The sequence below is a fragment of the Mangifera indica genome, chromosome 3, assembly GCF_011075055.1.
Source record: "Mangifera indica cultivar Alphonso chromosome 3, CATAS_Mindica_2.1, whole genome shotgun sequence".
Classification (NCBI taxonomy): domain Eukaryota; kingdom Viridiplantae; phylum Streptophyta; class Magnoliopsida; order Sapindales; family Anacardiaceae; genus Mangifera; species Mangifera indica.
In genome coordinates, this window is record NC_058139.1 from 20,601,942 (window position 1) to 20,614,185 (window position 12,244).

At 33.3% G+C, this 12,244-nt stretch overlaps 1 protein-coding gene across 5 annotated transcripts in view; it reads left to right on the plus strand.

Moving 5' to 3' along the window:
* The first annotated feature begins 8,029 nt into the window (after window positions 1–8,029).
* LOC123211675 (protein WVD2-like 3) overlaps window positions 8,030–12,244 on the plus strand; it is a 42,800-nt gene continuing 38,585 nt past the window's right edge. For 4 of the 5 annotated variants that reach the window (XR_006501448.1, XR_006501451.1, XR_006501449.1 and 1 more), the window contains exons 1-4: window positions 8,030–8,121; window positions 10,331–10,629; window positions 10,724–10,795; window positions 10,963–11,089. Coding sequence is in view for 1 of the 5 variants with exons in the window: in XM_044630498.1 (XP_044486433.1) it covers window positions 10,528–10,629; window positions 10,724–10,795; window positions 10,963–11,058 (270 nt within the window). In the remaining 4 variants the exon portion in view is untranslated. Of the gene's footprint in view, window positions 8,122–10,330; window positions 10,630–10,723; window positions 10,796–10,962; window positions 11,316–12,244 lie in introns of those variants that run through there. The other variant, XM_044630498.1, reaches the window with a different exon arrangement.

Below are 12,244 nucleotides of genomic sequence, written 5' to 3' on the forward strand. Positions count from 1 at the left end.
TCTGTTGTGATAGGGGGCTGGTCTTATATAGTGGTGTCAGTTATCTTTAGGGCCAAGAGTTTGTTAAAGAGCGCAAGAGCTATTAATAGAAGGTAGTTTAAAATAATGATGAGGTTGCAGCTGTTTCTTAGAAAGCCTATGCACCCAATTCATTACCGTTCTATTTCTATCTTTTAAATGTAAGATTTTATCCGCATAATCAATCATTCAATCCTAATTCCACAAGATATAGACATAGATTATAAAACATTAAATTGAAAACTTTAGAATTATAAAATGTCATACAATCTGAAATTTTGAATTTGTCACACTGTTGAGATTACCTGTATCGAAATGGTTAGTCTACTACTTTCAAAACTATACTAAATGGGTTTCAGAGAGGGTACCTAGCCAAAAGTCCAATAACCTTTAAGTCTCACACTAATTTGTCAACCTATATCATAACGTAAGTTTATTATGCTTATTTTTATTAATCACTTAAACATGGTAATAAGCATGGCTAGGCCCATGGCACGATCCAAAGTCTCAGTCCACGTCTTCATGAACCCTTAACAAGTTGATAGGCCATTTTTTTTTCATTATTTATAATTTTTTATTATTTTTAACGAATTGATTTATAGGTTTTATCCCAAAGCTCTTGGTACAGCTTACAATTTTGCAAGTCATGTCATACATGTTGTGTCAAAAGAAAGGGTGTGGATAATCAACAATAGTAGTTTCTCTAATAAACTATAAAAAAATCTCTATTATTTTTTCTCAGATTGTTTCTTTAAGATGTTGGGAAATAACGAGAAATGTTGTCAAAATTTACCTGGTGAGAAGCTTATGATCGGAGGCTATTAATGATGAATGAACACGTGGAGGTGTAATACCCTGGCTAAATGTAAAAGGCAATTTGGTCATTTCTCTATTATTTGATACTACATTTTATTACTCAAATTTTGCTTTTAAATTGTGTTCATGTGCCCGTATTCAGAGATTGTGTATGCCTATCCAATTTTTTATATATATGTATATAGAAGGTGTGTGAATAGGGAAATGTGTAAGATAAGGATTTGTAATGGATGGTTAGAGATTTTAGGACCCTTGAGTTTCTTTGATCACCAAAAGTCGGCAGTAGAATGGGGTGGTTGACGGCAGGCAAACCTACATATGAGAATTGCACAGCTATGCCATGGTTGGGTTACCACTTGTCATAGCCAAGAGCTAGGCTGGTAGCCTAAGCACGCTTGGGGTTCATCGAGGTGTTGGATGTGCACTTGTAAAAGTATCGTCGATGAGCAACTCACATGGCAGCCACGTAGTGCGCACACCAGACGTGTATCGCGTAAGCCAGACATGTTCCATGAACGTCGAATGTGTGAAAGCTCAAAGCCGATGTATCGTTGTGCATTTGCGAGAGATGAAATTCACATGAAAAATTTTATATTAGGTATTGTAGCATGCTAGCCATGCATGCTTTGGGTTAGTGTGCTATGTGCGCACCCCCACATGTTACGGTGCACTTGGAGCTATTAAAATACGCTCCAACAGACCATAATGCATCCATGCCAAGCTTTTCACATTCGAGTTGAATCTTAGGAAGGCAATGTTAGTACTATTCATAAATGTGGGGACATATTTAGTGCCCATAAGAGTTCGTAAACGACCAAGCTAAAAAATGTAGTCTGAATTATGAGCATAAGTAATTATTAGTCACATTGGGAGCTAGTTGATGAGACATTCTGATCTTGAGAATGTGTGAGCCGATTAATGAGATGTCTCGATGTCAAATAAAAAGACATTGGAATTAATCTAATTCGTGATGATGATGTAAACGACACCTGAGACAAATGTTTAAATTTGATATATATAGATGTAAGAGGTATCTAAGATAAATATCTCATCTAATACGAAGGCATAGAAGGCACCTAAGTTTGGTATCTGACCAAGTGCTTTAGGGACAAGTGGGCGCGGTAAGACTCTGTCAAGAATATTCGTGAGGAAACTCACATTTACTACAAATGTCTATTAAGTATTACAAATCACATGTTTATTTTTGGGTTTTGCAGGTAGGGAAAACAGTGAGGCAGACAAGAAGGTGGTTGGATTAGCTCACTAAGTTCTGTATTCAGTTATCATTTATTTTCTTTTATAAATTTATGGTTGCAATCAATGTTTTTATAAGGTTAATACATAATGGATTAATATTATTATTGTAAGTATTGAATTTAATTTCAGAACATTTTTTGGGCATACATAGTAATTTTCAATAAAGGTATAAGGTTTATTTTTCATTAAATTATTGCTTTAATTTTTTTTTTTGTATATATGCACAAGTAACATGTCACATCAAGATAATTATCACTAGGGGTATGCTTCTTAAATAAGGTGTTACAGGAAATTTCTAATTTGGTATAATTTTATAGGTTGTTATTTGTAAGAGGGAACAACCTTGTAACTTGGAAGGGAAATTGGTTAAAATGGCCATATTAAGAAGCCCAACTAATCCATTGAGCATTTGATGGCAGGCTTCGCACTAACCCATTCCCTAAATCTGATATTTTGAGTTTGGTAACTAACAAGAAAATTAAGTTAATCTTTAGAGATAGAATATTAGTCTTTATTATTGATATTTCCATTAATAATAAGCATTAATTTATGTATTAAAAAATGTCATATCACCATATAAAATAGTTGTTATTATTATTATTATTATTAGTACACATAATTTTATTAATTTATTATATGTTTAGAATTAAAAGTGTAACATTGTAACACATTATTCATATGTACAGTCCTCTAAGGAAAGATATCACTAAATAGGGTATTTTAGTATGCATAAATTTTTCAAACATAAATAAATGATATAGAACTTTGAATAAAACATTAATCATAAATCAAATAAAAATTACAAAAATATCCTTTTGAAAACGTAATAGTTAGAAGTGTACAAAAGATGTTCGCAACACAAAAACATTAACAACATCAACATGGTGTGTGTAGCCAAAGCATAACGATAATTGAAACACGTAAATTGATAAAATCTTGAAAAGACAAAAATGCCCTCAATTGTTCCATGTCGGTTGACCACTATTTACCCATAACCATCACAATCACTTATACCTACACACATGAAAGTAGGAGAGTGAGTGATAACACTTAGTAAGTTAGAAACTGTATTACAAACTTTTACTTGTTTTCTAAATTGCCCTTGTCTTGACCCATACTAACTTTGTCATCTGGAGTTTATCTTTATACTCTTATTAGGATGATATTGGGTCTTACATCTTACAACTATACTCATATTACTCTCAAAAACCTTTAGGCTATGCATCATAATTCTCAGATTAAACTAAGACCTTCTCGGCCACTAAAGAACCACTCCCCGAATTCTTAACTAGTGTGCCATATCATCTGTAGGGTCAACTTTGTCTCACTCGTTCACAAAGAAACCACTCCCCTAGACTTCTATATGATGTGACATATTATCTATTAGTAAAAGCATCATCATTTGGAAGCTATGTCTCATAATTGTATACTAGGTCGATTGTACTAGATTGAATACATGGATTTGACACATTGGCCATGTGAACACTTGTTAATCCATTACACCTAAACATATCTCATATGGGTTCTACTATAAACAAGTATCTTACTACGAGTACAATGTTTTACTATAGGTAGTGTAGGAAAAATGTACACATAGTGCCTTTTTGTAATGATCTTAACACATCTAACATGCATGTATCTCAAGCCTCATGTCATCTCTAGCTCAACTTCGCTTTCACCTTAACCATATCTCATGCCCCTCCAAAGTCTTATCTCTTCAGCACATTGGGTACTACTATATACTCAGGATTTCTATACTGCCTCTTAGAACAACCCATAAACCTTTAGCCTAGTTTCCTTTATCTTTCTTTATTATACCCTTTATACACAGATGTGTCATCTAAGATACATAGGCATGCATATTCCTTGTACATTAGACATGGGCATGTTGCTTTACTGTGCCATATACATGGGCATGTTGCTTCTTAAACACGGGTATGCTAACCTAGTAAATTATACACGAACTTTTTTCCTCATAACCTTTCCTCGTGCAAACCAAATCACTTATACACAAGGGGGTGTATGTCTCCTGACATGAGCACGTATTCTTTTTTCTATAATTAGCATAATTTTCAAACATAACTCATTTTGATCGCTTTACTTCTCAAGGGTATTTTAGTTATTTCACCCCGCACATGGTCTTGAAAAAGTCATACACAAGTGAACCTAGTGCCCAGGTTGACTGCTCAATGATCGATGGTGTCCAATAGTTGTCGGACCATTGGAAAACTCAATTTAATATCTAGAATTCATGCACACGGGCATATGTCCCATACCACACAATCTTGTGTCCAACCCAGAAAGTAAACTAAGGAACCTTAAATTTCACAATCTATATGATCCTTATATGTTTTCATGCACCCTATAGATAATTCCATACTATACGATGAATTAAGGACAAGAATTATAGCTTACAAATCAACCATACAACTTATACATTCATGAGCAATCGCAAATCATACCCTTACTCATGTTACTCAATATCGCATCCATAGCTAATTTATCAAACAACATGCCACTCCTCTCCAACATATGTATATATTCATTCTCATCACAAGTTCATCAATGATACGCAAGATCCTTATCAAAGTCATAAGAATAACACTGCATTATTAAAAAGATTTCAATTGTAATGATAAATTTTTTTTTTTTAAATCAACATGTCCAAAAACCCTAAATTGAAACTATCCAATGCGACCCCTTTGACATGTCTAAGCCAACTTATTACAATACAATTTGTACAAATTGTACTGTAATGTATGCTAAAAATTCATGTCACGAAACATCTCAACAAACATTTTAGAATTAGTTGTAAGATTTAAATTTGCATGTTCGATTCTAATCCCGTACAATCTACGCAAATGTTATAAAATACTAAATTAAAATTATTTAGAGTTATAGGAATTCCTAATAAGCCATCCATTTTGAATCCGTAAAGTTATGAAAATTACTTGTATTAAAGTGATTGGTCTTTCTTTCCTAAAACCTCATTGAATCACAATCATAATAGGTAAAAACTACTATATTTTGGTTTTGGAAAGGAATCTAACCAATATATAATGATAGGTTATCAATGTTAGAAAATTTTTTAATGTGATTTAACATTAATTATAATTTGTGTTTAATAAAACTAGGTAATTTATATATATATATATATATATATATATCAATTTTCACAATAACTACTTAATTTGGAAAAAGAAACCGAAAATTCGAAAACTATACGTTGAAAAATCTTATAATGGAAAAAATATCAATTTGCCCCCTTAAATGGTAAATATCATAAAACCCCTAAGTGAAAAATATTAAACAAAACCCTTTAATGGCAAATAGCAGAAATGCCCCTCATGAAAATCATCAACTAACTACTAACCCTAAACTCGCAATTTCAAGAGGTGGGAACTATTTCAAAACCCACATTTCCCCCTTCTCCATGATCCCACAATCCTCTCAAGTTCTAAAAAGTGACTTTTTGCCCCCTACTCGTGATCCCATGAGTCTAACAAGTTTCAAAATTGACTCTTTGCTCCTTACCTCGTGAGAGCCTACGAGGCTAACACTATTTGAAAACTTGCAAAACTTAAACTGAAATTTGAGATTTTCTAATTAAAGAATTTGTACTTTCAAAATCTTTCACAAAAGAGATCAAATTTTCAGGAATTTTTTAATTGAAAATATCGAACAAACACAATTAAGAGTATTTATTTCATTTTATTTAAAAGAAATATTATTAATTTGATAGTTTTTATAAAAACTAATAAAAGTTTAATATTTTTAATGGAGTTTAGAAAGTTTGAACGGTAAAACTTAAATATTCAAATTGTCTTATAAAAAAATAAAACAAAATTTATTTAATAGGCCAAAAGACTTATTTCCACCCAAGGTTTAGTTTATTCCTAAACTCTCACTCTTTTAAATTTTGAAAACCTAAATATTTACTAGTCATCCAACTTCTTTTAGAACTTATTGTTAGCTACAAGGTAAAAATGTCATTTAACTAATAATATTAAAAAACTAAAATTTTATCTCATTTTCTCCTGTTAATTTAAAAATTTAACAATTTTCCCCACCCAAAAGTTTGAAAAGTTATCTTTGCCCCCTAGTGTTTCATTTTTTTCCCTTCCTTCTCTAACAACCATTCTCCAGCCAACCTCCCATCTGTCGATGCTCCCTCTCACCTCTTGAATGAAGACACAACCGCAAAGCAACCATGATCATGATGAATTAAAGTGGCTTTGTCGAAGATCCATCGTGCTTCATCCAAAACATCTCCCCGTCGCCCAAAGAAGCAAATGAAGATGAATTGTCTTCGGCCACCTAAAGAGACGAAGACAAATCATCTTTGTCTCTTCATCAAATGAAGATGATTTTTCTTCAACTGCTGACAAGCTCTCTTGAGCGGGAGAAGAAGATGGGTGAGAAGGGTCGATTGTCAATTGAAACAAAGATAGTCGAAGAAAGAGAAAAATACCATAAAGGAAAATTGTAACTTTTCAAACTTTGGGTGGAGGAAATTGTTTGTTTTTCAAATAGAAGGGGGTAGGGGGGATGAGATAAAATTTTAGTTTTTTAAATATATTTGTTTAATGACAAGTGAGTATTTGAGTTTTTAAAATTTAATAGATAAGAGGTTGAGAATGGACCAAATCTTGAGTGGGAATAAGTCTTTTTGGCCTTTTTTTAAAAAAAAAAATGCAATAATCCTAAAAATCATCCCTTCGTCTACCAAATCTATCTATGACTTAACATAGTTAACACCAATGAGAAACAAAGATAGAACAATTTTATGAAGGCCAAATAACTATTTCCCACCCAAGGTTTGATGCAAACCCAACTTTTCACTTACTAACCATCGAAATTCTAATACTCACTCGTTTGTTAATTTTGGTTATTATTGTCAGGGATAAAATTGTTATTTGTAGAATTATCTAGAAAATATTAAAATTATCTCCTTTTTCCCCCTTAATTTTGAAAACTAACAATTCTCCCATAATTTAGTTTTAAAATTAATTTTTTTACGTTTACAAAATTCATTTTTGCCTCCCCCCCATTTTTAGGGTTACATATTTATAATTTTGAAACCTTCACTTACCCCCCATATTTTTTACCCTTACACCGCCACCCCATTCTTTGAAACTTTCACTTCCCTTCTCTTCTACGATTGCCCCTCACTTCCCGGCATCGTTGTTCATTTTGTTGGTGCACCTTAAACTTTTGAATTAATGGACATATAACAAAGGCTGAATACAAAGCCAAAGTTGACTGAATCGATGTGAAATAAGCTTAGGGTTTCAACTTTGTCAGCAAATTCGCATCATCATCGACCTCTCCTTCGGTGGTTGACGACGACACAATATCTCCTTCCTTCGATTTGTTGAAATTGAAGGGAGACAAAGTGTCGGTGGTTAACGATGAAGCCGAATCAAAGCTTTTGTGGCCAAAATCGAGTAAGATTTCTCACTGAATTTTTATCAAAATTTTGTGTCAGGCAAGATATAAATGGGAAGAAGGTGAAGGGGAAGTCACATCTACTCGGTCTTAGTTGCTGAAGACAAAGGGAGAAAGACATTACTAGTGATTTGGATGTTGAAGTTAAAAAGGGAGTGAAATTGAAATTTTTGAAAAGGCTAGGGATGGCTCTATATAGAAAAAATATGAGAGTCTAAATAAAACCTAGACTTGGGGAAGGAGGAGGTTAGTTTTTAAACTTGAAAAAAATAGGGGGAGAATTATTATATTTCAAAACTAAGGTAAGAAAAATAAGATAATTTTTTTATTTTTTAAATAAAAAAACTAAATAACAATTTTACTCCTGATAATAACAATAAAAATTAATAGATGGTAGATATTTGAATTTTCAAAAGTTATTATGTAAAAGTTGGGTTAGCACCAAACCGTGGGTGGGAATAAGTCTTTTGGCCTTGTATAAAAGGAACTACGGTTTGTAACAGAGACAACCGACTCACACACAGCTCCGTTTTCCATTTTCCATATTCCACCTCTGCTCTCTTTACAGATCTGATCAAGACCGTGAGTGATTTACCTGTTTGAAATTCTTTATTTCTGTTTCCTAATTCTTTGTCTGTTTATCATCACCATGCATGCAATGTAGCTTCAATGATTCCTTCATTCCGTGGCCAGCCGATCTGTTAATGTTGTCTGTTTGCTTCTGGGATTTGTTTTTTTGGTGTGTCTTATCACCGCAAGCATTTTTTCTTCATGGGAAAAAATTTTAAAATTTGATATTTTTTAGCTTTGTTGAGTTCAAGTTTCAAGATTGATATCATACTCGTAGTGGGCAGAAATTTCATGTTTTTAAATTGTTTTCTGCAGTATTGTGAGTAAACATATTCTGGGTCAGAATGAGATTCAGTTTGGGTCATAGATTTAATGCTTTTTTTAAGTTGGATAATTCTTCTGTATTTTGTGTGTCCACAGATAAATGACTGAGCTTTTAACATGGTACACGTTTGTTTATGAGTTCGATTTCTTATTGTGCAAATTTTATTATTAAATGTGACCAACCAAAGATTGGGTGGCTTGAATTTTGAATCAGTTCTGTAGTTGATGATGTCTCTTTATTTTCAAATATATACTCTGGAATGTTTTCTTTCAATTTTGGTAACATTTCTCAATTTTGGTTGTGCCTTTCTTTTCTCTCTCTCTCTCTTTTTTTTTTTTAATTGAAAGTAAACTCATTTCTTCTTGTTTGACTAGGTCCCTACACAGTTAATTAATTGCTTTTTAGAGTATAATCTGGTTGTTTGGTAGGAATTTATTCATGATTATTAGTTTGAGCAGACTCATTTATCTAATTATTCTTCTTTTATTTGTCTTGACCATTTTACGAAGGAAAATGATTCTGTTTGTCACTGTTTTTTTCTTGGAGGATCAATCAACTGCATTTTGAGCTTGTCAAAGACTTTGTTGTTCATTTTTTCTTAATATTTTTCCCTTTTCACATTGTCTTTTTGCTTGGTCAAGCTTGAATATCTTTTATTACTGCAGGTAATCTACTTTTACCTTAAGTAAAATCATTATATATGTTTAGTTGCCACTAAAATGAGTTTTATTCAGTGATTACCTTTGTATTTTTAATGGAGTGTTCTTCTGGAAATGAGACCATTTGGTAGATAGCTGCAAAGGCCCAGGATGAAATGAATTTTTGCAAACTGGAAATTTATTTGCTATTAGGGATTGACAACAGATACCAAAAATAATTCTTTTTGCCTGATTAAATATGATAATTTTGATTACTCTTATTTTGAATTAGAAGTCAATTTCCAAATGTTTCTGTCATATTTTCTACCTTATCATTAAAACCAATTCCTTGAGCACCCCAAAGGCTTAAGTCTTTCTCTTTGGAAACATGTGGCTCCCCACAATATTATTCAAGGAAATTTATTGTTCTCCCATGGTTTACAAGGTCAATATCAGAATTAATGAATAATAACATCTTAACCTTAAGCATTTTACATCCAACAACATCCATACTCAATGTGCATGTGTAGTGGTGGTTCTAAAATCAATGTTGTGAATTCCTTATTCTTGTTCAACTAAAGTATGGTGCTGCTCTAGCTAAAGTTTCAAGGCCTCATGTATGGAATGGCTCGCTTAAACCTGTAAGATAATAGACTTTGTCATGAAGGCTTTCTCTAGTCTTGCATCAACTAAATTGTTTGTTTCCCTTTGGCTTTATCACCCTAGTTGCACTTTGTGTCTCTATTGATTGTCCTTGTAAACTATAAAGTGGCTTCTATATACTGTTATTGTTTTTTTCCTCTTTTTGGTTTTTGTTTTGACAATAGATAACCTAAAATATATAACATAGAGAATATAGAAGGATTGTGTCAAACACTATTGAGCTTAAGGACTAGTGACATTATGATTACTTCTTATATGAGTATGCTTAGGTTTTCTTTTTCCTCATTGCCTTGAAAATTGAGTTTTTATTGTGTCAACATGATATTGGACAATCCAATGTGACCATAATTTAAGAGATGATTACCATAAAGTTAGTGCAGAGATCATCTGTGACTGCTGGTAATATTAAAACCTTACTAACATATAAAAAAAAACTCAGGGCAGGCCATGAGCAACTTGCATTTGCTGTCTAATTGCAAATTTTTCATTTGGTTAAAAGTTTTACAAAGTTTTATTTGAAAATCATAGAGTTGACAAATTCAGGATGATGTAATTGTTTATAGCTGACCTGTTAGCTTCATTTTTTTGGGTCCAGCCACCTATGGTGCTGAGGATGCCATTGCAACCCGAGAACAAGAAGCACCCTGATGAGGAAGATTCTTGTTCTGTAGCTTCCTCATATCCTTTGACCCCCAAGAATCATTGTTTGATATCTTATTCTTCTATACCTTCTTGTTCTTTCTATTGCCTCTCCACTCTCTTTCTTTTCAAAATTCATGTTATCTTTTCACTATGCATAGAACTGCAGCATCTTCAAGGACTATTAAGTCCAGGATGACTGTTTCTGCAGCTCCTCCATTTAGATGTTCAGAACATGCAGAGAAACAGAAGGAGGTACTGCCTTTATATATATATATATATATTCAACATGAATCTTGTAGTTTGATTTTTCATATATAATGTATCTATTATGTTGCATTTTTTTTAGTTTTATTCAAAATTAGAGGAGAAACATAAAGCAATGGAAGCTGAGAAAAGCCAGAGTGAAGCAAGGACCAAGGTATGGCTCTCATGCAAATTAGGATAGTTAGAAATCTCTCTTTCTAATGATTTTTAGTGGAAATTAATTATCATGCAATTCTTTTCTTTTTTTTCCCACTTTCAGTTATGTTGGCCTTTTTGAGTTGGATGATTCTGACCCATCTTGTTACTTTGACCTTCTTCCAGATCTTAATATTTGAAGGAAGAGATAGAGGTGGCGGTCAAGCCATTCAGAAAGAGTTTATCTTTTATGGGGAACCCAATGCCAAGCTTCTACCATGAGGGACTACCACCAAAAGCTGACCTGAGAAAGGTATTGCATGGTTTTGTTTGTTCTTCTTGTCATATAAAAGTTTAGGATTCTGAGATGCCATGCAAACCACTTTCTCCACAAAGCTGCTGAGAAATTTTGACTTTTTAATTGATGAATAGAAGCATAAAAGCATAAGTGTAGGGTTCGTCTATTTCAAAATTATTTTCTCCTATATGTTGAAACACTTATATAAACTGGAAAAGAAAGAAAGGGAATTCTTATGCAACTGCTGGGTCAGGCCTGCCTAGCAGATTCCACATTAGGTGCTGTGGCACCATCAGCAGCAGTTGTGATCTTGTCCAAATTCTGAGCCTTCCCCAAAATAATTTGGATCTGAAAACCCAGTAAGATGGATGAAGAATTAGAACTTTTAACTAATGAAATAGAAGAAGGAAGCTAATTAATCAGTACAACCATAGGTTTCTGAATGAAAGAACCTCCATGAACCTGCTTGGAGTTCACTGTAGATATCTTCACCTCTGTAGCATCACAACATGTAAATCTACTTAGTTTCAATACTAAAGGATCTTTAGTTAATTAACATGAATAGAATGGGACCTCCTACCCTTGTTAATAGCCAGTCCATCTCCTTTCAGAATCTAAGCGATTTTTTTAACAGTAGGAAAGGCTGCATTAAATCACACCAGTATTTGCAATAATACAGAGAAATAGGAAAAGTTATCCAACTAGACAGTCTGTTAGAGAAAAGATTAACTTTAAGCTTTAGTAGCAATTAAAAAATGTCTGCAATTTTGCAAGTTTTCTGTTAGACTTAGATTATAACAATAGTATAAAAGGAAAAGGATAAAGCAATAGTATGTACCCATGTCCATGGCTAGGGCTGGATTCGGGCCGAGCCGAGCTCGTTCACATATAGTTGAGCTCGAGCTCGTGAAAGCCAAGCTCGAACTCGGTTCGAATTTAGCTCGACTCGTTTTTCGTTATTAAAACGATGTCATTTTAATATATATTGGTCAAAACGACGTCGTTTTGTATCGAAATTTTTAATTGAAAAATCTGACGAGTAGCTTGAGCCCGAGCTCGGCTAGGGTTAGCTCGTTTCGGGATCAAGCTCGAACGGGCTCGGTTCGAATCCAACCATATCCATGGCTGAGAGTTCAACATTATTGTACTGCTCTATGTAACACTGCAACA